Raw genomic sequence first — 26,980 nt, 5'->3', positions numbered from 1 at the left:
TTTGTAAAAGATTAATAAAGGAAAATTTGTAGCTTTGAGCTATAAACTTTATAAAATAGATTCTCCTCCATATGTGACCAGCAGCATTTTTCCTTCATCATGATTTAGTAAACTTAAGATAAATCAGTGATGTTTATTTAGCCAGTTGGACTTATAAAAAAATTTTTAGGGTTCTTTTTGTTCTTTGTAGAAGTTCAACTAAATCATGAACATAGTTCTGTTACGTAGCAGGTTGCATGTTGCCTGCTTATGAGATCAAGAGGGTGAAGTCATGGTAGGACCTGCTCTAGCTTGGATTGTCTATAAGAAATACAAATCATGGTTTCTGCGTGTGGTCAGGGTGTGACCACCATTCATCACCTCAGCAACAGACATCAGACTCATTCATTGCTTGGTTTCCAAGGTCTAATAATCCCCCAAGAATTTAGAATGTTGTTGACTGTCCCCATTTACATCACTGAAGAAAGAAGCTTTGCAACAGGTGCAGCTGTATACTAATTGTACGGTGTGCTTAATCTGTCCAGAAGAGAGAGTGATTCCAAATTTGGTATCTTAAAAGAGTGGAGTGACCTTTTAAAGTCCCAGGATGAGAATTGCCAACAATTGCAACAGGCTAATTATACCCACAAGGAGTTGTGAAGTGCTTTTAAGTTTTCCTATACACCTAGAAGTTCAGTGAACGGCTTGAAGTCATTAACATATGACAGATGCACTCCCTTTTCAAGAGCTCCTATGATAAGTTTTGATTGTAGAAGTGGGAATTTGACCCTAGCTTATCACTTGCTTCATTAGCTTGCTTGAGGACAAGGACTTTTTTTTTTTTTGACATGAGTGTTATCTTACCCATGTTCCAGAATTCCATCCGCCTCCTTCTCTCTGCTGATAGGAAGTCACAGTGATAACCTTGATGCTGGTTTTTCCAAAGCATATTGTACATTTTGTGGTGTTACATATGTTTTATATATAAGTATATAGGATATAATATATTTCACCTATCATATATTTTATATAATATTATGACACCTTATCCAAGATGGATATTTCAGAGTTTTGACTACATTATTTTAGAGATACTGGCTTTATGTGATTTCTGTTCTTTTTTTTTTTTATGGAAAATATACAAATATATTTTTTGGCTTATTAAAAAAAAAAAAAAAAAAAAAAAAAAAAAAAAAAAGGACTTCTTCCCCCCCCACAAAGTTGACTTTTTTTGAGGTTGGTGAGAAGAAGGAAAAGAAGTTTGAGTTTTGTCCTGGGGACCTCTGTACACATGTGGAAGAAAGCACAGTATGCTTCCCAAAGAATGAATGAATGATAGAGGTGCCCCCCCACACACACACGCGGGATGTGGAAATGGGGCATGGAAGGGCCTCATGCAGTAAAGCCTGTGACTGCAGCACTTAGATGAAATTACTTTTTATTATCTGGTTGGAAAATAATCTAAAATAAGCCATATAGGATTAAGGTTAAAGAGCCTCTGAGTAAAACCAGTTTGCGTAATCTAATTCTCTCTCACAGTATCTTTGTATTTACCTGCTTAGGATGCCTGTTTCAATTCTTTAATAGATTCTAGACTTAAACTTTATTTTAAAATATTTTCTGTTAAATTAAAATCTCTGTTTATAAAAGTCACTATTCCCTTAACCTCTAAGGGTTATTCGTAGATTTTATATTCCCAACAGGCATAATCATATTTAACTGTATTCCTGTCAATTACCTGCAAGCTCTTTTTGTATAATTAGGGGATGGTTAATTTACTCTAAGTAAGGTTGCCACCTGTCTAGAGATTAACCCAAACAGGTTGGAAGTCCCAGAGAGACTTTTGAGTTTGGGTTTAAAGCAGTAGGAATTGATTTCTTAACTCTCTCCTGCCATTTTGGTGGCATTTTCTGGGTTAATCAGTAGTAATGGTGACAACAGGTGTTTTCTTGGTCCCTGTGTTTACTAGGTTGATAAACTATGTTGTTAAAATTATAGGTGTCTGCAAATCTGTGAACAGGAGGTATAATGCTTGGTACTCACTGAAAATGCGCTGGAAGGATCTTCTGCACATTTCCATTGTATCTACTATTACCTGATCAGATTGTCCGATGGGTAGGAAGTGGCATCCCTAAATGAGGATAGTTAGAGGGCAAGAATTGTGTTCAGTGGAATTACTATCATTGGTGTTTCAGGGAAATAAAATATGAAGAACATCAATCATATAGTCCACAGAAGAATTTGGGGACATAATTTTATAATATTTAAAATAAGCTGTGGGAAAAATTTAATAGTTTTTAATGAACATCCATTGCTTACAAGGTTTCCGTACAGTATGGAAAAATCAAATGCCTTCCTTCATGTGACCTAATGTGTATGTAACTGCACTCCATCCACGGCCTGGGTCCTCCTAAGAGACAGGGGCCCATGATCATGACCAACTTCTTTGAGATTGATCTAGATTTCTTTTCTCTTTTTTCTTCCTTGCTTTCTAATTTGAAATTAAATCATTATATGCTATATAAATGTTAATTTTTAAATTTTTATCATTGAAATATAATTCACATACCATAACGCCCTTTTAAATCTGTGCTTTAAAAATCACTTCTATTGGTATATTCACAAGGTTGTGTAACCATCACCATTATCTTAATTCCAAAACATTCCATCAACCCCAAAAGAAACTAAATAGCCATTAGCAGTCACTTCCCATTTCCATTCCTTCTCCTACCAACCCTGTGCAAACCACTAATCTGCAATCTCTTCATAGATTTTCCTATCTGAACATTTTATTTAGGTAGTATCATACAATATGACTGGCTTCTTTAACTTAGCATGATGTTTTTAAGGTTCATTGGTGGTGTTGAGTTCTTTTTTATTGTTGAATAATCCATTATATGACTATACCACATTTTGTTTATCTATTCATCATGAGTTTATGGCTATTTGATGGTTTCCACTTTTTGACTGTTATGAATAACGATTCTATGAACTTTTGTGTAAAAGTTTTTGTGCTTTGTACTTTTATTTTTCCTGGGTAGATACCTAGGCATCAAATATCTGAGTAATATGGCTCACGATTTTGAGACCCTATCACACTGTTTTCCAAGGGCCTTTTATATTCCTGTAAGCACTGCTGAGGTTCTGTTTTCTCAGCATCCTTGCCAACACTTGTGTATTGTCTTTTTGATTATAGCCATCCTAGTGACTGTGAAGTGATATCTCATTGTGGTTTTGATTTCCATTTCCTCAATGAGTAATGATGTTGAAAATGTTTTCATATGCTTATTGGTTATTATATATCTACAGAGAATTTTCTATTCACATTCCTTGTTCCTTCAGTTTGTCTTTTTATTATTTTTGTTATTATTGAGTTGTAAGTGTACTTTACATATTCTGGATACACATCCTTTATCGGATACATGATTTGCAAGTATTTTGTCCTTGTCTGTTGGTTCTCTTTTTATGTCCCTGATAGTGTCCTTGTGCTATTCTTTCAAAGGGATCTTACTTCAAGCAAGAAGAAAATAGAAAGAAATATAGAAATATTTGTAACCTTTAAGGAAAATACTACTGCTTTGTTAGGACGTTCTTTTTGTTTGACAAACATACTGTTTTGGTGAAGTTGTTTTCCTTCGAATAATATGTTAAATAGAAAAAAAAATTTGTCAGTCTCTTCAATATAACGTAAAGATCAGACATTTAATATTTTTCTTTTAAAGTTATACACATAAATTAGGTGAGAATTAAGTGAGAATCTGATACAAATTATATTTAGTAAAATGCTAAAAATTTAAAAAATTACACAAATCAATATAAGTGTGAATTTCTAAATAATGTATAGTTGTAAAGAATCAGGGCCTTATCAACTTGAAATTTAAAAAGAAAACTGGAATTCCATTGTTTTTACAATGGAATTAGTCAGGTACGATTTATGGATTTATGAAATGTATTTTTTTATGTGAGCACTGGGAAGAGTATATGGCCTTTCCTGGTCCACAAGAGCCAGGCTTGCAGATCCAGACCTGACAGGAGGTCTGACTTCCTAAGCCAGGAGGCTATGGCCCTGGGCAAGTCACTTCATCTCTTAGAGCTCCAATTTGCCCTCATGGATAGCAGGAGCCTCTGCTCTTCACAAGGGATGCTGTGAAGAGAAATGTGGGCCATTCCAAATTGTGGAAAAGCTTTTAAGAAAGATGTAGTGCCAAGGTAATGTCCTGCCAATCTGGAGGCTGGCGTTTTTGTAAAGCTGTGAAAGGAAACTTTTGACAGTCTCTGGGAAAGAAACTAAATGACAGTTTACTCCTTGTGCGGCTCTCTCTGTGACCACACTATCTCTCTGACTTCTCAGAGCAGGGCGTGCACCCAAGAGCTGCTCTGGCTGACTAGTGTCTCATGGGTTCTGAAAGACTGAAAGCACTGCCGAAGGCATTTATAAGCAACATTTAGGCAACAGTTCACAAACTGTAATACGGGAAATTTTCAGCCAGTAAGAAGGTATTTGCATTAAAAACAAAACAGATGACACCTGCATCAAAGCACAGGGATAATTGCGTGTTGAAATGATATTTGACTAAAACAAGGGGGCAGGTAGAAAGCCACTTGGAATTGCAGGATTGTGGAGAAGCAGCTAATTGCTTGCTCCTCTTGTCACTTTGCTTCTTTTAAGTGACTTAAGCAAGGTAGACTCTTAAATTTTGCCTTTATAAAGTTTTTCATTTGTGTAATGTGAAAATTATAAACGTGTGATTACCAGTCTATCCAGCCTCAGTTGTGTAGTGTATTATCTCCTTTGGATAGTTAATGAAATGCTGGCTTTTATGCGATTTATCCTGGGAAATAAGTGACTAACTTTCTTTGACGTCTCCTTTTGCCACACTTTCTTTGATTTGGATTGGTGCATATGTAACTGAATGTGGGGTGGGGGGTGGGTATGTATTTATTTTTGCTTTGTATGTATGGATAATAGGAATGTGTGGAGTCTGGTTTTCATCTGATTCCATTTTGCATATACTGAGGTACCTGCTCCCTCCAACGACCACCCCCTCAAGAAAATTATGTCTCTAGAATTGGTGAGCTGTTTTTAAGAGAACTTATAAAATCTTTCTAAATGAAAAATCATTCCAGCAGTGTCTAATATTGGCAATTTTCTTCTGTCTCCTTTTAGAACTTATTGGCCAACCAGGTCAGACATTATTAAAGTTCAAGGGATCCGGTGGGAAAAGTAATGGTTTTGTGCTACTATGAATTTTAAATGTTGCCATTTTCGTGTGTTACAGCATCATCTGTTCTCACATGGCACTAAAAATGTATAGAAGTTTTAGACCAAATTCAGGGTCAAGGTTAGGAGAGTGATGATGCCTCTGACTCATTCTCCTAGAATTATGTTACCCAAATTATCTACATACCATTTTGTACCAGGATACATTTTCCTAGTCATTTGAAAGAACTTACTGTAAGATTTTTTTTTTTTTTGATCTCATAACTTCTTGGAAATTTATACGGATATGGTTGGAGAATCTTCTCTCACTGTACTGATAGGTATTCACTGTATTGAAATAGTGGGGAGTGCTTCATTTCTGAGAATAACTGTGTTTGGTGCCTTACAAAAGCAATGCCTTTTAAATAGAAAAGACTGGGGGAGGCTGAGTCTTGCACAACATGCTTTTTTGGGAGTCCCCTCTCTGACACATGGGAGTGTTAACAGGGGCTTGCTAGCTATTTGCTAAATTATTGAATAAATGAACTGACAGCCTAACAGGATTGGCTCTTAAATATGTAGTTATTTGATGTACAAAATGACTGAATTTAATGAAATGAAGAGAGACTGAGATTTACACAAAATCATCATGGTTTAGGGGAATGCATCCAGGGATACCTGCTTCTCATGAAATGAAATGTCCATATCTCATAAAATCAGTTGCTTTTAAATTTTCTCAGTATTATTATTATCTTAGAAGAGGGGGAAAATTGTGTTTTGAGAATCAAATACTTAATTCCTACAGCGCTTGCCTGGCTCACTCAATATAGCATGTGACTCTTGACTTCAGGGTCATGAGTTCAAACCCCATGTTGGGCATGGACCCTACTTAAAAAATAACTAAAATTTTTTTTTATAAAAACCCTGATTAAAAAAATACTTAATTCTCAAATATAGTAAATATTATACTATTCTCTGATAAGAGGGTTATGTCCTGAACTGAAAAGAGAGAATCCTTTGCCTTTTGTCAGATGAATAACAAGTCATTTAATTGGTGGCATTTCCAACAAATAATAAGTGTTATTGCTCACCAATGGTGTTTGAGAAATGAAATTCATTGTAATAATGATTGGAGAGTGCTCTCAAAGGAATATCATATAGCAAGAGTTTAAAATAGCTTGGGTTTATTAAACCAGACTTAGGAGAATCAAGGCAGTTTTGGAGCAGGGAGTTAATTTTTAGCCACGTACATTGTCAATTATTATAGCAGCTTCGTTTATGACTGTTGAGTTCCCTTGTAAAGTGCTGTGCTCATGGCAGAATTTGTTGTTTTCCCCCAGTGTCTGTTCTTCCCTTCCTTCATGTTGACAGGGTTCTTGATTTTAACCAGGCATATAATTTCCTAGGACAGAGGCTCCCTCACAGCCTGCATGGACATGGAACTGAGTCCTGGCTTTTATGAAGTACGTGCAAGTTTCAGGAACCTTCCTTAAAAGAGAGCCCCATGTCTCTTTTTCAGATTCTTTCTCCTTCTTGCTGTTTAAGTGCCACTCCCTTAACCATAAGGGTGAGGGCGGCACCCTAGAGATGATGGAGAGTTGGGCTGGATGCTAGCCTGGATCCCAGGGATTGCCTGGAGCAGAACTGCTATGCTGGAAGGGACAAATTTCTGTCTTGTTTAATCCATAGTTATTTTGGGTTTTCTCTCCCTTGAAGCTGAACCTCACTCACCTGATGTAAAGATTGAGATGCTGTGTTTTACCAGACTGGATTCCTGGGGTATAAGGTCAAAGTATAGGTGGGTCAGACCAAGTTGCTCACCATATCCAGAGCTCTTTCAAAGTCCATGCCTTGCTGATTGCAGCTGAGGCAGGTAGCTTTTCAAGAAGGTTAGCTCTTGAAAGACCTATGGAGGTATGCACATATTAAAGAATCAGAGGAGGGGGCTCATTGCTTTAGATTGTCCTGTGAAAGGTTAGTATGTACAAGGTCTAAAGTTTAAAAGATATAAAGGTAAAAAGAGCCCCTGCCTTAAAGAACTGAGTCTAATGAAAAAAAGCAAATGAAGAAAGGAAGACTACTTTAAATTAAAATTCACATGAGACTTATTTATGGGCTCAGTAAATCCAGAAGTCTGAAGGGTTTCATGAGCTCTTAGACCAAAGCAATTCTACTGAGAGCTGTTGAACAGCAGTGCTAATGTCCCCAACAGCCAGTGAGAGAGCCATCCAGGTCCATTTTTGAATGCTTAAAATTCAGATTTTTAAGAACATAGGCTTTCTCAGCTGGGTTTGTTTGCTTGTTTGTTTTTTGGTTTGAAGCCACATGGTTTGCTCTTTTTCTTCCTGGGACATTGTGTAATTGTCAGAATTCTGGTACATGTCAGGCTTAATGTAGTCATTTTAGAAACTCTAAGCTTATCCTCCTTCATATTTCTGTTTTAAAAGCAATTCCGAAGGAGAACACTTGCCTTTGCAGTGTCTCAGCTGTGTTTAACATTGGGCCAGTGAGAGAACATAAAGAAAAACTGTCAGAAAAGGAAAATGAGTGTACGGGAAAATGTGAGAGCAGTATGCTATAGACTAACTTCATCTCATTGTCTGGAATGAAGATGACGCCACTCCCTTGGCCATCAGGATGAGAGCCACGTCTTAGACATGGTGGAAAGGTGAACTGGGAGGACCTGGGTCTCCAGGACTTGAAGTCACAAGATTCAGTTTTAAAAGGCTCAATCTTTCAGGAACTAGATGCTTCTGTGTATGTTTTGGTAATTTTTCTGAGCCTACATTTTCTAATCTGCATGTAGTATGTTAGTCTTGCCCAGTTGATACCTAATATTGTTTTAAGGCTGTGTACATGAAATTATAAAGTGTTATATTTATTGTTTTAGTTTATGGGGAAAAATTTCATTTTTAAAAAATTAATTTTGTTCCACCCCGCCCCCCCCCCCCCCATTTAGAGGGACAGACTCCTTGGTGTTAGCTTTTCAAAAATGTGGAAAATGTGATACCTGATACAATATTTAGGAAAAGGTTTTGTTGGCTGACCTAGTAAGTTCAGGTTCAGGTGTGTTTTGTTTTGTTTTGCTTTGTTTTTCTTCAAGGGCTTTTAATAGAATTGCTTTGGTCTAAGAATTCATGATAAACTAAATGAAATCCTTCAGTCTGCTGGATTTAGTGAGACCATAAATTAGCCTCATGGTGAATGTATCTTTCTTTTTCCCTTTTCATTTGACACAATTCATTGAAATGATGACTACCTATAAGTGATTAGAATTTTATATGTGGGAAAGTTGAAGAGAAAAACTTTTGAAAATAAGGTGTTTGTTTCTTTCTTCATATTATCACCCACATTTGATCCTTTTCAGTGTGCTTACAGATTTCAGTATATGTCACCTGATGTGTGTATCTTAAAACTGAGAGAGTTTATATTTAAGTGGATTTTTTTCATCATTTTTACTGTCACTCGTAGGACTAAGCTGGGCATGATCCAATTTTCCTCAGGAGAATGGAGTAGGATTGTAGGATGGGTGGGGACAAATGGACCTGCCTATAGATGTCCTCTACCCCTGTAACTGGTCTAGAACAAGTTGGGAGCAAACAGAGTAGGTGTTGTGAAGTAGAGAGAGGCATCTGTAGGGACCTCTGTCATGGGGAGCAGGACCTAACAGCGAGGCTGGCCCAAGAATGGGATTTAAGGTCCTGTTAAGAGCAAATTCTCAAGTAACCGTAATACTAGAGAGGTTTGTAAAGACAAGGTCCCCATTACACAAAAAATCTGGGAAGCAAATTTTACCTCAGTGGTCTGTGGGCTGAGTCTGAAGAAAGAAAAGCCCAAATTGCAGCAAATGGGACTTAACCTCAGGTGCTAGAGTGTTTGGCTGAAGGTGCTCACATGTTTCCTCCTTGATGTTAGGGTGGGTCTGGAAGTCGTGGGTAGACCCCAGGATGAGGTCCTGTAGCTCTAGGAGGAACCAGGTAGGTACAGCAAGCACTTCCCCAGGTGGGTGTTGTCTTGAGTTACCTTAGCATTTGTGTCAGGGAAGGCAGTCTTTCTGGTTTCCTCTGATCTGGGAAGGGAGTGCAAGGCTCTGGAGGTCATTTTGATGCTGAGAAGAGGATCTAAGCTTCTTATATCAAAATCAGGCTTTTCTAAATATTGTGATGCACAATTTGGCCCTGCTTGTGCACTGGGCACATTGAGATTTGGGAAGAGCTGTATACAATGTAAGTGGCGATTCTGTAGAATAAAGGGCATCTGCTATTGTGTTTTTTGGTTGGAAGGTGTTTTTTGCGAACATAAATGAAACACAGTCATATTTTTGGGATATTGTATACCTACCAAGGAAAAGTATATTTTCCACTCTGAATTTTAATTTCTTATATAAATAAGATTAAAATCATAAAAAAGAATAAAGAAAAATAAAGAAATCACCTGTAGCCTCACACGCTTCCACATTTTTTTCAATTATATCTTCTTTTATAGACCTTACACATATGCTTACTTAAAGCTTAATTCTAAATATAGTATAAATATAACTTTATATATAATTTTTTTCACATCAATTTATAGCTAAAGGTAAATTCATTTAAAGCCACTAGTTGCACTTTAACTTTACTGGGTTGATAAATTCACATCTGCAGAGTTGAACTTAATGGAGAAAAGGTGGAAGCTTGTGATGCAGGATCCATTTTTTTGTTGTTGAAACTAGGTTGTTTTGCATTTAAGAGTCATGTGATGTTAGAGTACTGATTCTTGAAAGTAATTTTATTTCTTAGTTGCCATATTAAGAACATACGGTTTGAGGCCAAACTAGCTATATTCACATGCTGGCTCTGTTAGTTCGGATAAGATACTTCATCTCTCCTCCTCAGTTTCTAAAATACTGCTACTTCTATTATTTTAGTGATGAGAAATAGAACAGAGCTTGATACCTAAGAAGCTCTTCACCATCATTGTTATCTTTGTCATCATAATCACATGATCACCAAGATAGTAGGTATTTGTTGAGTGTCTACTCTTTATTAGACTGATGGGGTTCAACAAAAATGGAAAAAAGTTATAAACAGGATCTTCTAACAGAAGTTAGTGTATAGGAGGCGTAATTGTGTTGTGCATAGTCATAGTGGCTGAACTCCATCACTGTTCATCTTCTAGTTTCTCTGAAGACACACAGAGAAGTAGGGAAGGCATTTACAGCCATTTAAAATGGGCTTTATTGGAATGAATGACATTAAGTGCTGAGATTAACTGCCAGAAGGATTTGATTGTGAATTAAGAATAAAAGTTTTGTGGTTAAGAGTTAAAATTTTGTGTTTAATAAGAGAAGAGCTTAATGGATTTTAAGGCATTCCATTTGTTGTTTTAATATTCTCGGCATTTATTATTAAAGTGGGGGTGGTTGTGGACTAATTATAGTCCATATTATGATGATTATGATGTTTTAGAGAAGACTGAAAATCTACATTTTTTTTTCCAAGCTAATGCAGTAGGGAAAATATAGCATCTGAAGCTTCAAATAGTTTGCTTGACCTGATATGATCACTAGTGAGGCTATGTAAAAGAACCAGGTTTTCAGGAAGTTACTTTTATGCAAATTACTGCATTTTTCTGTTAAATTCTTTTTTTTTTTTTTTAATAAGGGTTTTGGGTTTTTTTTAGATTTTATTTATTTATTTATGAGAGACAGAGAAAGAGAGAGAGAGAAAGAGGGAGACGCAGGCTCCCTGCTCAGCAGGGAGCCCAATGTGAGACTTGATCCCAGGACTCCGGGATCATGCCTGAGCCAAAGGCAGACACTTAACCATCTGAGCCACCCAGGCGCCCTTTTTGTTAAATTCTTAAACAAAAAGCATCAGTTTGGTAACTGGAGGTTGGAGTAAGAAATAAAAAACAGGGAAAGAATATGAAATTATTAATACCATTATGTTAATATAACTGAAAATATATTTAGGAAGAAAGTGGTAGAGATGATAGTGTGATTTTTATAAATTATAACAACTATAAAGTGAATTTGACCGATCATTTTACTGATTCTATATAAGGTCTCTGTGACCTATTAAATTAGAAAAATTAGGAGCGCAGAACACATGCTTCTATACAGCAAAAGAATAAGACAATGTTTAGATGGTTTTAAACAATATCCTAAACTTTTTTTTAACCCTGTGAAAAAGTTACAAAAGCAATTATGTTTATTAGATACAGACTAGTAGCTTTATAGTCACAGAATTTTAGCCTCAGGATGTTCATGCATTCATTTATGATGATACAGATTTGGCAGAATGACTTGGTAAATTTCTAAGAAAAATACTTGAGAAAGAAAAAATTAATTTATTTGGTTTTGATAAGCAGTTATTTTAAGAAAACTATTTGAAGTGGATCAGAATCAGTAATGTTTTTAGCAGTGGATATTACTGAAGAAAATTTAGCATTGTTATTTGGTGTTATTTTAGGTCCAAGGCTTTTGCAGAAGAAAAGCCAGATTGATATGGTGGTACAGAAAAGATAACAATTATTGGTTAGTGATAATAGTTGCCTCATCCCATTCATGGTAATAATATCATAGATTGCCTACTGAATTATGCTGAGTGTTGTCAGAGAAGTGATTTTGTCACCGTAATAAAAATTGATACTGTTGTTTTTTGGTATCTCATTTTGTATTTTGAAGCCTTTTGACAAATGCCCTTCAGAATCTACCCTCATTTTTTTTAAAAGACTTATTTTATTTATTTGACAGACAGAGATCACAAGTAGGCAGAGAGGCAGGCAGAGAGAGAGGGGAGAAGCAGGCTCCCCACTGAGCGGAGAGCCCGATGCAGGGCTCGATCCCAGGACTCCGGGACCACGACCCAAGCCTAAAGGAGAGGCTCCAACCCACTTAGCCACCCAGGCGCCCCAGAATCTACCATCATTTTAAGTAAAAGGATTACCTTTATTTTCCATGACATTGGCCACCGTATTAAAATTAAAAATCTTAAGAGCCAAACCAATCATTTAATTTGAAGTTGCTACAAAGAAGTGGGGCCCCTTTTAGTTCCTCATGGCCACTTGTCTCTTTTCCTGGGATAATTTAATTCAAGTCAAGTCAGAGATCTCCTAAAAAACAACAAACAAACAAAAACAACAAACACCCCTCTTTTGACACTTGAATAATTGTTAGGTTGAATATTATTATAATTGCTTATATTTTTACATGTTAAAATACAAATTTTTAAAAATCAACTTTTCAAGTAAAATTCTGGTGGCTCTTTTGTTAAACATCTGTCTTTAGTCTTGTATCAAAAAAATAAAGTAATTTGAGGGAGACTGGGATTTCAGCAGTGAAATAGTTGTGGTCTTAGACCCAAGAGGTGATTATTTAACCTCTACTGGGGATGTGGTACCTTATAATCACAGGTGAATGAAAGGAGTTAATTATTTTCCTTCATGTTCTCACCCTGTGGTCTGATTGCTTTAAATGCTTAGAAGTCTTAATAAACAATTTAATCACTCTAGCTATTGACCTAGAATAGACCTGTTATGTTAGGCCCACAAAGAAATGTCCAGTGTCAACATGATTACAAGTAGTTATTATTAGGACTAAGACACAGTTTTTTGATAAAACTATACTTAAAAATTTTAGGGCTTTAAGCAGAGAGAAATTTAGTAAGTCTAAACCTTGAACTTGTAGAATTGATAAATATCCTAGAACTTTTAAGATGGAAATGGTTTCTAAAGTCATAAATCTTATGTACAGATGTTGTAACTAAGAATTAGAAATATTAAGTTATTTTCACAATTAGGCTTTAAGCCTAATTTAAGAATAAAGACAATTGTTCTTATTGGTACCTCCTTGACAGTACAGTTTTTGATGCTCCCCATTATTTAGAAAATAACTGTGGAATACATAAAGATATCTACCAGAAATTTGTAGAAGAAAACTAGTATTCTGAAGGGCTGAAAAATGGTCCTAAGTCAGGGGAATGACACATTACCTGGTAAAATAATCACTGTCCGTGTTGTAGGGTTACATTTAAAATTTTGCGTCTGTGCTAGAAGAAAAGAACTGTCATAGGTGGAAAACTTCATAATTTTGATCTCCCGTTCATCACATCATTAGGTGGTAGGAAGTGGGAACTTTGTGGGTTTTGAAACTTCTTGTCATATAACATAGGTTTTAGTATATTTTACTTTAATTATATTTATGGTTTAGCCTATACACATTGGTCATTGATACAGTATGATTACTTGAAATAACAAAAATTTGTGATATTCCCATCTGTTAAAATGACATAAACAAAGGATTACTCCATTAAGTCCTGCTTGTAGTACAACTTATTTTTTCTAAAGAGTAGAAGTTTTCCCAAGTAGAATAAAGAGAGTAGAACATTCTAGACTCCAGAAAGAACATGGTAATTTATAGCAATGTGGTGAGATTAAGCTATAAACTGCTTGGGGGTTTGAATTTGGGAAAGAGTGTGAGAGGCTAGAAAGAAGGGGCCTAAAGTGTGCTTTGCTGAGGAGTTTAAGCTTCTTATATAGATAGTTGGCACCTCTTAGGATTTTCAGGCCTGAAGGGTAACATAATTAGATGCATATCTTAGAAGCATTGTTGGTAAATTGGAGGTTGGATTAAAGGGTGTAGAGACCTAAAGCAAGGGAAGTGAATCAGAAAATTATTTAGCAGTTGAGGGGAGTAGGGACGGATGTGAACAACTTTTAATGATAGAATCAACGAGACTTGGTGACTTGTTAAATGTTTCAGGGGTGAGGAGGAGGGGAGAATATGGAGTGACGCATAGATTTCCAAGCATCTGTATTTATAGAAATAATTGACTTAAGGGAATTTGGGTCTGAAACTCATTTCTGGGAAAGGGGGTGGTGGTAAATTTAATTTTAAGATACTTGTAGCCAAAGAGGTGTAAAGTCTCATAAGGAGTATGAGACTGATTCTGAGTAAAGATGGAGGCTGGGAACAATATATTTGGGAGTCATGGAAGTAGTTTGTGGGAACACAGCTGGATGTGCCTTCACCTGCATGAGCATGTAAGGTGAAAAGAGAAGAGGGTTGAAAAGATGTCCCTGGGAAACCGTAGGGAAGAGGATGTGCAGCCGTTGGAAGAGAGAAAGATAGGTGGTTAGCTGGGTAGGAGGAAAATTATTAGAAAATAGTGCCCTGGAATTCATGGGAGGAAAGATTTTTAAGAAAAGAAGGATGGTAAGTGCAAAATGTTGCCATAGGTCAGATAGGATAAGAAATATGTCTTTGGGGTTTGGTGGTAAGGAAGTCTCTGTACCCTTGGTTTTAGTTAAGGAGTGAGGGCAGAAGTGAGATTGCTGTGGTGTAGAGGCTGAATAGAATCTATGGAATCAAAGCCCTTCTAGATAAAGACATTAGATCATGAAGAGAATCAGTGATGGACAGTAGTTTGAAAGGTAGGCAGGGTGTAGCTCATAAAGATAGGAGCATGAAAATAAATGAAGAAACTGATGAAAGATATACTAGCTAACATTCTGTGTAGAGTTGGAAGTAAGTTGAATTTTAATCAACAAGGGAAAGATTATAAATATCTACATACAATTATTAATCTATCATTATCTGTCTTCTCTCTCTCTCTCTCTAGTCATAATAATATTATCACAAACTTAATTTGAGCACTTCTTATATATGTAGCTTCATTTGATTTATTAAACAAGGGGAAAAAAACAAGAAATCATTGTAGGAAGAATTGATAAACACCTCTGACAAATGTATCTATTATTTATGTATTGTATTGAAGTTATTGGGATTACTTTAGAGAAAAATGACCAGACTTTTGGTTTTTGCAAAGAAATTGACTATCACCCAAGCTTCTTATTCTTTATCTGATTTATGTTACGGCTCTTTCTAAAAAGTTAAAACCTAAATTTAATTAGAAAGGAAAGAAATCTAGATACATAAGACTAAGTAAATTTTGGAACATTTGAAATAGTGCAGACTTAGAGCAAGAGAATCTTAAAGATCAATTTATCCAACTCCTCTTCAATTCTTCCTTCTTGATTCTCTTATTTCATTTCTCTTCCTTTTTTGTTTTGTTTGCTAGGATATTCAGTTTGCTAGAATCTCCTAGAATAAAAGCAGTCTCTTTCTCTTTTCTCCCTAATATCTAATCTGTGCAATAAATTTCTCACAGCTGTTGATATTACCACTATTGTTGCTCAAATTTATCATGATTTCTTCTTTAATCTATGAATTAGTTTGAAATGCTTTTTTTTTAAATTTCTAAAAATACGGGCTTTTAGGGGACTAACTTTTTAATCATTGAATTCTAATTTAATTACCCTTTTACAAGATATAATCAAGTCCTGAACAGAACTTTTGACAGCTTTGTAGGGCTTAAAGACAAGGTTTAAGGATCAGGGGCCAGCAAAGGTTGGTGCTCATGTAAATGTCCCAAGCTTTGAGATAGGACCCTGACATGCCATACCATAAGAGTAAATGTGAACTGAAAGTAAGACAACTCTCATGTCAGTTTGCGGTGCAATTCATTGGCCCCCAGAATTAATACCCAATATTGGATTAAGCTGATTCTAGACTTCTCGTGCTCCCGGAATCAAATCAGAAATATCAATGGAGAAAGATAACATTTTAGTCTTCAAATTATTTATAGAGCAGTTTTTCAAGTAGAATAACATATAGTGAGAGATGCTCAGTCGCATAAGTAGACATGACAACGTGAATGAAAGCAAGTAGAAGCTGTAGAAATAGACTTAAAGGGTCTCTACTTATTGGAATACTAACAGAATTTTTATAATCGTGCTTTATTCAAAGAGTTAAAAATGAAGATTAAAGCATGTTACAGGGAATTTATTTGAAAAATAATCATAGAAAATCTACAAATGGAAAGTACAAAAACTGAATTTGGATGGATTTAACAGTAAACTAGACATTATTGAAGAGAGGGTTAGTGAACAGTAAATTAGATATTATTAAAGAGAGGGTTGGTGAACAGAAGAAAATACCCAAAATGTACACAGAATAGCAAACAATAACAAAAAGGTGAAACATATTAAGAGAGAGTAAGAGATGGAGAATATAGTAAGGAGGGCTTAGTACACTTAATGTGGAGTCTCAGGAAGAGAGAGAGAGTGCTAAAGCAGTGTTTGAAGAAATAATGATTAAGAATATTCTCAAGATGAGGAATGATACCCAGCCACATATTTAAGAAGTCCAACAGATTCTAAACAAAAAGAGAAATAAATACTATAGTTAAAAATCCTAAAAACTAAAGATAAAAAAGAGTCCTGAAACTAGGTAGAGAAATAAGACACATTATCATTGAATGAACCAAAATTTTGCTTCACCTACACATTTGTACTGGTGAATTTATTAAAAGACTGTTATTCCAGATGCAGGAGTGGAGAACGAAGGAAGGACAGTGATATGGTACATATGTTGGTATATCTGAATGAACAGAATATATAAAGCAATAGCAATGCCTTGTGACTTTAAGATATATGCAGAATTAAAACAATGCCCATAATATTTTATGTTGCAGGAGGGAAGAACTGTAGATAGTGTTGTGAAGTTTCTCTGTTTTTCTTGCAACAGTTAACCACTAATTATAAATTATGATCATTTGAGGAAGCATGTGATTTTGTATGACAATCATTAAAATAGCATAATTTTTTCAAAGATTTTATTTATTTATCTGACAGAAAGAGATCACAAGTAGGCAGAGAGGCAGGCAGAGAGCGAGCGGTAAGCAGGGTCCCCACTGAGCAGAGAGCCCGATGTGGGGCTTGATTCCAGGACCCTGGGACCATGACCTGAGCCGAAGGCAGAGGCTTTAACCCACTGAGCCACCCAGGTGCCACAAAATAGCATAATTTGTAAAGAATATACAACTTCCAAATTGCCAGTGTTCAAATAATGAAGAACAAGTATTAAACCAATTGAAACTAAGACAAGGCGAGAAAGGGAACATAAAGTAAGACAGCATTTAGCAAGGCGATTGACTTAATCCTAATGTATCAGTAATTACATTAAATATACATTGTTTAGCTATAATAATCACAACAATGTGGTGTCTATGTAAAGATAAATATATCAATCAATGGAACAGTTTAGAAAGCCCCAAAATAGACCTTCAGATATTTGGTTTTCTCAAAGGCAATAGTGATAATTCAGTGGGCACATGGGGTATGGTCAGTTAAATATTCGTATGAAAATAACAAAAACAAACTGCAGCTCCTGTCTCCTATCAATGTACAGATTTAATCCAAGATACGTCATAGGACTCAATGTAAGAGCTAACCCTGTTAAGCTTCTAAATGAAAATATCTTTGTGATTGTAGGTAGGCACAGATTTCTTAGAAGAGACACACAGAAAGTGTGAGTAATCAAATTAAAGAATTGATGAATTGGATTTCATCAAAATGAAAAACTTCCGCACTTCAAAAGATATATGAAGAAAATGAAAAGCCAAGCTATGGACTAAGCACTAAGCTAAGGACAATCAGCAATGGGGAATTTCTTTAAAGTTGGTGGGAGTTTAAAATTGTTACAAACACTTTAGAAATTGTTTGACAGTATCTTCTGATGCTAGAGATATGCATGTCAGATGACCAAAAATTTCACTCCTACATTTATACTCATTAGAAATGAATGCACACGTGGACCGAGAGGTATGCAAGATTATTCATAGCAGCATTATTTTCATCAGCAAAAGACTGAAAACAGTTCAGCTACCCGTCAATAGAATAGATAACTGTGGTATATACTTAGACAATAGAACACACTGTATAACAATGAGAAAGATTTAACTGCACTTAACATGGATGACTTTCATAGACATGTTGTCCCACGAAGGGGCCAGGTACAAAAGAGCACACTGTGTGGTTCCCTTAATGTAAAGCTTGCACACAGGCAGAGCATACCTAAACAACCTAGCAATACTTGTTTGGGTGGTAAAACTACAAAGAAAAGTAAGAAAAAGATGAACATAAAGATCAGGTTCATTTGTGAGAGGAAAGGCTGGTGATCGAGTAGGGTGCTTTTTGGAATGTTAGCTGTGTTCTGTGTGTTTACCTAATGCTCTATGTGGTTTCGTTTTTTATATATTCATTGGCTGTACATTTGTTCTGTTTTGTTTTTTTTTCTCATTTTGTCTCACAATAAAAATAGTTTAAAAAGAGTAATATGTTATGGCATAGATAAATGTTAATATCTTACATAATGAAGGCATGTGACAAAAAAGTATGTTAAAAACCTAATTTTTAATTAATTTTTAAAATGTTTATGTGTTAAAAAAATGTTTATGTGTGCACATAGACACACACGCACATATACACACTCACAGCTGACCCAGAGTAAAACGTAGGAGGATATATGCCAGAATGCTAACTATGCTAACAATGGACATCTCTGCACTTTACACAGAATATATACTATTTTATAACTAGGAAACCCTTCATTAAATATTATTTAATAAAGTTAACACCTGTAGAGTGTGTTGTCTTCTATAGAGAAGACGGGGCTATTTATACTGTGTTGTTCAGGGAAGGATTTAAAGCTACTTTACATGCAGTAAATGGCATTTTGAGCAAAATACATATATGCAATCACACAGAGACACTTCAGGCAATGGTGTGGTTATTAACAAAATATACCTTAGCTACAGTGGGAATAATGGAAATTACCCAGCAATTTTTTAATCCTAGACTGTTTTTTAAAGTCAGTAGTTCCTTTAACTTTCAAGAATAGCATTTTTATGTAGCTAGTTAAAGGAAAACTGCAATTTGATTTTTTCAAAAAAGGGAATATTATCTAAGGTCACAGAATTTGCTCAGAACATCCATGACTTCAGTTTCCTGTTAAGAAAGCAACAGTGCCTACCTTGCAGTGTTGTCTGGAGTGCTTAAGCAGGGGTATTAGTATACATGACATGTAGAACTGATTTCTGGGAACTGTTGGAAAGGAAGACTAGCACTGAGATAAGAGTTTGGGTTTGGGAATTGGACCTGGATTTTTATTGCCTCGCTCTACAAATAAGCAATTATGTGTATTACTTAACTTCTCTTCCTTCATTTCCACATCTTTAAAATAAGGAAGATAACAGGACTGACCTCAGAGGGTTGTTGTGTGGGTAAAACAAAGCGCCCGGTACAGTGTCTAGCACAAAATAAATATCCATATAAATGTTAGCTCTTGTGGTAGAGCTGTTTTATGTGTAACTTCAGGTTACCAGCAAGATCAATTAAGAGCCTGGGACAGTAACCACTTGTTTTTCATATATGTCACACCTATAGCCTTTCAAAATTTTTCCTTTTGATAATTGATTACTGTTAAGTCTAATGCTGCCATCTATATAGTCATTTATGGGAATATTTGCCATGATTGGGCATAAAATATAGTCTGCAACCTTGATAAGAAGTTGAAAATTGGGAAGAGAGGTAATGGGGGGGGTAGGTAGAGGGCATAAATATTTCTCTATTTCTTGAATTTAACTATTTTTCTCCTTCTGTCTGGTCCTCCCCACCGACCGGGATCAGAGTATCAGTAATCTCTCACCAGATTCTTTCCATTTTGCATTCTGTGTTTCTGGGGGGAAAAAAAAGAAAAAAAAAAGGTTGTATTTTTTTTCCTACCAAGTCTTTCTCTCTTACTAAGTCTCATTTTCATTTTATGGGGTGGGGGGAAGACTTTCTGTTTGATTTTGTGTGTAGGTGTGTAGGAAGGTGGGAGCCAGGGAGGGTGAATGCATTGCTGTCATAGAAGACCTTCCTTGACCAGTACTCTGAATCATTAACCACATAGAGCCAGTGTTCCATTGTGTTCTTTCGCAGACTTAGGGAGGCTGTACCTTGTAACCATGAGGTCCCTAAGTCTATTACTTTGTAGGAGTATCCTGCTTCATCTCCCTTTAATTGGTTTACTGCTTTCTGAGCTCCAGAAATAATATTTATTTTGCTCAGTGAATTTTGAGCTCAGTAAAGTATAGACATTTAAGCTTCCCAGATTCTGTAGCAAAAGGAGCTTGGAAAGTAAATGATGTATTTACCTTTTTATGGTCTTTTTTCAGAGGTAGGGTACTTGAAAGGGGAAGAACATAAAATGTGTAGTATCTACTTCCTTCAGATTCTTTTTTTTTTTTTTTTTAAGTCTCCACCTGGGAATGTGAGGACTTCCTCCTTATATGAAAGTTGAATTGCAACTAGGACAGTGCTGAGCTGTCTGCTCTTAGTCTCTGTAGCACTCATGAAACCCTCTGATGTTCATTTTCTCTAATATCCTTCAGGTTACTTGAATATCTTAACTGGGCAGATTTGGGGACATGTTGAGTTAGATATTGAATGGGGAGGTAGTATATCGCTTTTTCATACATCTGACATTTGAAAAGTCCTGAATGCAGTATAAAATGAGATTAAATAGTACCCCATCAATATTTAAAATCTGTGTGGAAAAATCATATACACACCCCCCAATTTATGATCTCTGGGCACATTAAGTTAGTGACACAGTGACAGAGGGACAATTTTAAGGAAGCCAAATATAGCAGCTGCCAGCTAAGAAGAGAATTAGAAAGGACAAAAATGGACAATCCTTTCCAAGTAGCGTATCCCATACATGTGCCATCATGATAGAGTACTTTTTCTCCTTCTCCATCTATCACGTCTCCTATTTCCAGGACACATAGAAACCTGAGTGGGTTTATTTCTTCTTGAAGGTTAAAAAAAAAAAAAGCATATATTATTACTCAGAAGAAGTATGGAGCGTGGTCAGTTTAATTCATGTTGCTTGAGGAGTTCAACAATGTTCTCAAGGCCCTGGGATCTTTCCCTCTTCTGTGCTGCCATCCTCATCGTGTTGGCTCTGACCTCAGCTTGCTTACCCACCACTCTGGTATGACGGTTCCTGCTCTGTGTGACCATTCACACAACTTGTGCAAGGTTTTACATAGCCATTCTAAGGGTCCACTGGCTTGCTCTTCTTTTCTCAGAAAGCTACTGGGTGAGGTTCTTAATCTGGGAGGGTAGTATGGGGAAAAAGACAAAACTGGTTTTTGAAGAGGTTTTAATAATATATCTTGGGCATTTGTGCAAAATGAGTGACTCTGTTTTTGAACACGTAGATCTAAAACACTTATATGCTAAGGGACACAGGTGGGCTCCAAAGCCAGTGTAGTCTTGAAATATGTGAGGATTCAGGCTGTGATTTGTTTCACTAGATCCCTAAAAATGTTGGTACATGACAGTTTTCTCATTTTTTTATTTTTTGGCGGTATATACATGTTGAAAGTTTCCTCTAAGTTACTTCATTTTTTCTTTTCTTTTCTTTTTTTATCTTGATGGCATATTTCCCCCTACCCATGACCTCGGGACAGTATTGATGCTCAGTGAATACTGCCAACTGATTGTGGTGTTCAAGAGAAACTTCACAGTTATGTAGTGTCTTTTTCTCTCCCCCTCATTGGCTGAAAACCATATTGCTTGTGAACCTGGTGATTGTTTATACCAAAACTTCTGCACTCTCAGCCAAAATCAAATCAAACACTGGGAGGTTGTGGAGGGAGAGGGGCAGACATGGTAAGCTCTTCAGAACTATACTCTTGAAGACAGTGATTGCTCTAACCTCTTCTCACCTCTTTCCCTTAGGAATATCTTAGAATTAGCACTCCAGAGGAAAGTAGCAAATGGTATACATTGGAGTCAATGTCTTGCTTTCACTAATACTTCTCTGCTCTTTGAGGTATGAGTCTTATTGAGAGCACTCTTCTATAAGCTTATTAGCGCATACACGAACAGAGTTTGGTTGGCAAATAACCTGGCAGAGGACATTCAGCTCTCTACAGCTTTGTCTAGTCAACCAAACCCAAAGCATTTGGGACCCAGGTCTGTCTGTCCTTTTTACTATTGTAGGTATGTCATTTGCTCTCTTTATGTCTAGGCCAGCCAGTATTTACCTACTCCTGGAATCTTCTCTCTAACCCCATTGGCCCTTGAGAAAATGGGTTACTCCATAGACGTGGTGCACAGTTTCTGCTGAATTGAATTCTGAGCAGTTTAAAGATAGTTTCCTGGCTAAAGACATTATCTCATCTTCCATTTTTACGGTACCCTCAGCTCCTGACCAGCTTCTCACTCGGAAACTGTTTATTCCTGAACTTACTTCTCCAGCTGTCTCTTACTTCTCCCATTCTGGGTGTCCACGGTTACACTTTTGTTTTATTCACTTTTGGAATAAAATATCCTCCTTTGTCATTGGTCCCCAGCTTGCCCATTACAAACACATTTATTTCCATCCTATTTTCTGACCCTTAGAGACTGACATTTTGTCTATCATTAAATGGCTAACCTAAATATGTTTTACCGTGCAATGAGGAGGGGGGGTCTATTTATTGTGCATAAATAATGTATTGACTTATTCAGTAGTTTATAAAGATGTAAGCTTAATTTTCCATTTTTTTCTCAGAAACCCTACTGGGGTATGTGATTTCATATGAAGTTCAGGCAAGCCAGGAATAATAGGAAGATTTTATATGTAAAATTGGCTCTTTCAAAGGTGGTTTCCATTTTTGAAGGGAAACTGAAAAAAATTGGACCATAGTAAGTTTATAATTTTTTAATAATTTTTTATTCAGTGTTTTTGAGTTATTGAAGCAGTTCTTTAGTAATGGTCGGTTTTCCTTGCTAATCACATACAGTGTTTGTGTTTTTTTAACCTTTTATTTTTTTGTAGTCTGATGAGAATGGCAAGAGTTTTGAAGCCAAATCTATGATGGTATGCAGATGATGGCAACACTGTGGCACCGAGTAAAGAAATGTAGTGTCATTGTTTTTATTTCACACTCGCCAAATTACCTGTGATGAGCTTAAGAGGTTTCATTCACGCATAGAAAAATTTTAATTATTCATAGTGCTTTGGTGTACCATAAAAGTCAAATTATTAACACTGTAATTTGTTCAGATAGCATTTAGTAGGAAAATATATCAGAAATAATTAATTGTTCTCAAGTTACAACAAGGTAGATATATCTACAGAGGGCAATCAGAAAGAGTAGCAGTAGGATACTGATTGCTTTTTAGAGAAAAAAAAATTCCGTTCTGTTAGTAAATGTTCACAATTGTGAGAGGCAAATTCCCACTGGGGAAGAGTGTTTTCCAGGTTGTTTGGCTGCCAGGTGTTTGACGTTGTGTGGAGTCTTGGATGCATAAGGCTTATGGCTGTCTTTGGGAATGACGTACCCCCAGGACCTCAGATTTCTGCTGTGAAAGCTCCTATTTTCAAAGCCCGCTAGTGTCAGTAGGAACATTCCAGTGGTCTCTAGGTGCTACTTCTAGTGAAGACCATAGTTTTTCCCTCGACTCTGAGACAGCTACAGAAGAAGATACCTGTCTACTAACAAAATTAATTTAGAATGTTGCCAGTGAGTGAACCACATGTTCTCCACTGTTTATAGGATTTGACTCCTATCATTTATTAATGGAAATAAACCTTGCCTCCTTTTGGTCTGTTTTAACATAACTGCACGCTACAGACATGATTTATAATCATTCTAAAGGTAACGAAAGTCCAAATGGTGTGATCGTTTGCTCCGAGACCATCCATATTTTTCCCTTTCCCTTTTTCTGTCTCCTTGACCTAGCAGCAGGAAGCCTTTGTTTGAGGTGTTCATCTGGAACAACTTTTCCACACTTGTTTTCATGTTCTGTTAGATTACAGGGCAGCAGGCCTACCTTTGAAGCTCCTTTCTCTTTTGTTTCTTTGCCGTGCACTCCAGTAATTAACTTTGTCCTTCTTTTATTTGTTCCAGTCAATCGCAGGCCACTCTGCTGAGCATCTTCTCCCAGGAGTACCAGGTTAGAAGTTTTCTCCTTTGTGAGGGTTGACAGGTGCCTAATTGAATGATGAATGTCCCTTTATTTCTTTGTAATTGAACTGCCAGTTCTCTGATTGGGTTGGAGGATGTTCTCCTTTCCACATCAAGCACCGCCTGCGTCTCGGTGGAGGCCTGCCAAGCCTACCCATCCATCTGTCTAATAACATCTAGCCTTTGCTTATTTGGTGGACCTGTAATAAATTATGCTAAACCATTATTATTCTGACAATAATAATTTCCCTGTGTTGCATGCTTCTATGTGCTAAATGTTTGCTGACTTGCACTGTCAGTGCTGCTTTCCATTGCTGACAGAGATGATGATAAATGACCATTGCTGGAGTGGCAGAAGGCAAGAGAGGCAGAAAATGGAGTCATTTATCATGAGATGACAGGTGTCAGTCAAGTGGCAAGTCTCTATGGAATTACTTTTTGTAGTTTTCAAATAAGTTGTTTTTAAGCAATGTTCTTCCTGGTTTAAAATGGCAATTGGATTGTAAAACTAGAGTGCAGAAGACTTAGATGGAATTGAATTGGGGGAAAATTAATACAAAGGTTGAAAGAGGGAACAAGTTTTTCTTTGCCCTCTGCAACCCTAAGCAAACTTATTTAGATTCAATTACTATGACCCTGTTGGCTTTTACATACATACTGTACCTTGTGCTACAGGCTGAAGACATCCCGGCCAAGCAGTAGAGATTAAAATGCATAGATTCGTAGAATGGAAGGAAAAAAGACCTACCACTGCCCAAATCCCCAGACTATTTTTCAGTTTGCCCTATGTACTAGATATTAGGATGAAGAGGTGTGTCATTCTGTTCTTGAACCTGATACGTGACACAACATAAGATTCTTCTTTTGTTTTGTTTCAGAAACATATTAAAAGAACACATGCCAAACATCATACTTCAGAAGCGATTGAAAGTTATTATCAGAGGTATGACCTGCCTGCCCCACTAGAGGGTATCATAGTACCTATTAATTGTAATAATAATTATGAATAAATAAGGTTACTAAACTAATTGTCTATATAACATTTCAGGGCATTGTGATATAAGTCTTACTTAAGACTTCAGGTGTATGTTTGCTTGATTTCTCAAATGGTTTGTTTCAAGAATCTGGTGAGGCTGTCTTCATTGTGTATATGCATACTGTGTAAGAAATCCTTACAGTATTATAGAATCTCAGTTAGCTACTTTAAACTTATTGTGTGTATCTTGTATAGATACATGTTAATATACACATGTATCTATATATGTGTGAAAGTTCTCGAATCAAGTTTTATTTCTCATTTAGATCAACAAGTTGAAAAATACATTAGAAAATAAGATTGAATTTTGGTTCATTTCTGTTTTGTATCATAGGTATTAGGTTTGCCATTTTAGAAATGGGGGAAAAAAAGCGGGTGGGCACCTGGGTAGCTCAGATGGTTAAGCATCTGCTTTTGGCTTAGGTCAGGATCCCAGGGTCCTGGGATTGAGCCCTGCATCAGGCTCCCTGCTTAGTGGAGAGTCTGCTTGTCCTTCTCCCTTTGCCCCTCCACCTTGCTTATGCTCGCTCTGACTCTCTCTCTCTCTCAAATGAATAAATAAAATCTTAAAAAAAAAATGGAAAAAAAAAGGCATGTCAAGTAAGGACATACAGAGATAGATAATAATAGATGACTGTCACATTTTAAATGGAGTTTTGTATTTTTTTTTTAAATATATAGTGGTGGGGTTTTTTCCCAAATATTTAATTAACTTATTTATTTATTTGTGTGTGGGGGAGAGAGAGAGAGGGCACCCGTGAGTTGGGGGAGGGACAGAGGAAGAAGCAGACTCCCTGCTGAGCAGGGAGCCCAATGTGGGACTCCATCCCAGGACTGTGGGATCATGACCTGAGTCGAAGCCAGATGCTTACCTGACTGAGCCATCTAGGCATCCTGGGGTTTTGTATTTAAAAAGACAATCTGGGTTTTAAATCAACAATGTAGTGTCCAGGGGATATATTAATTTCAGCTTAATTTATTATAAATAGTTTTCAACCTCTGTTCTAAAACAGAATGTTTAAAGTTGTTCTCTTACAAAAGTTCTAAAAATGTTGTTGTCTTTGTAATATTACTGAATAATTTATTAACTGTAAATGGTAATGGTTTGCATTAGAATTGTTGGTTGGTTGGTTTCTTAAATATTTCAAGGACATATTGGAAAGGAAAACTGTCTGAAATATGCTCTTATATTATTATGCCTAAGACTGACAGATCAACGTTTCTGTGGTGAGAGTGACACCACTGATTTTAGATGAAGGATTTTTATGCACTAAAGTTTTATGAATGAAATGAGTATCTAGAATAAGTATCAGTATGATGTTTCTATCAAGTCATTTTTAAGAATTGAGAAATGTTTACTGAAAAGAAAAGTTATTGAAGTTAGCCTTTTAAAAAATTATACACTATGCCATGTATGATAAGAGAAGCTTTCAGTTTTCAGTAGTAGCGTCTATTAGGAATACAGACACCACATATGCACACACACTCTTGTGTCTAGGAGAATTCCCCTGCAAACAAGTCCTTGTAGAATTTGAATTGATTTTTTTCAAAAATTACAGTCCTCTTCAGTGACATTAACATTTGAATGAAAGTTATACCTAAATCATTCATGAAAAATGAAGAATGGCTCACAAAGTGTTATGAAGTCCACAGTAGCTTTGGAATCCAGACCCTCCAAGGAAAGACTGAAAAATTACTTATATGTCATAAAGTACATTTTTGATTGTAAAAATGATCGTGTTAGGCCATCATATAAAAGTTTGGGTCTATATCCAGTCTTTAAAACCTTGGTAACATAAGTAGTGGAAAATAGAGCCTTTCCTAGAAATTTGGAGATCTACTTATGGGCCATGGAGCTACCCCCTGACTGTCATTTTCACTGTTGCTTAAAGGTTATTTTAATTAGATGGTTTCTGTGGCCTCTCAGTGTTGCTT

At 36.3% G+C, this 26,980-nt stretch overlaps 1 protein-coding gene across 4 annotated transcripts in view; it reads left to right on the top strand.

The window, feature by feature from the left end:
* Window positions 1-26,980, top strand: part of CUNH15orf41 (chromosome unknown C15orf41 homolog) — a 274,617-nt gene that overhangs the window by 25,402 nt on the left and 222,235 nt on the right. For 3 of the 4 annotated variants that reach the window (XM_032856897.1, XM_032856892.1, XM_032856896.1), the window contains exons 2-3: window positions 23,953-23,998; window positions 24,888-24,952. The exons of the other annotated variant lie outside the window; for it this stretch is intronic. In XM_032856897.1, coding sequence (XP_032712788.1) covers window positions 23,953-23,998; window positions 24,888-24,952 — 111 coding nt within the window. The remainder of the gene's footprint in view (window positions 1-23,952; window positions 23,999-24,887; window positions 24,953-26,980) is intronic. 4 annotated transcript variants of the gene reach the window in all.

Source organism: Lontra canadensis, unplaced genomic scaffold (genome assembly GCF_010015895.1).
Source record: "Lontra canadensis isolate GAN:19392208 unplaced genomic scaffold, GSC_riverotter_1.0 scaffold12, whole genome shotgun sequence".
Lineage (NCBI taxonomy): Eukaryota > Metazoa > Chordata > Mammalia > Carnivora > Mustelidae > Lontra > Lontra canadensis.
The sequence above is the reverse complement of the archived record's forward strand: the minus strand, read 5'-3'. Positions and strand labels throughout refer to the sequence as shown.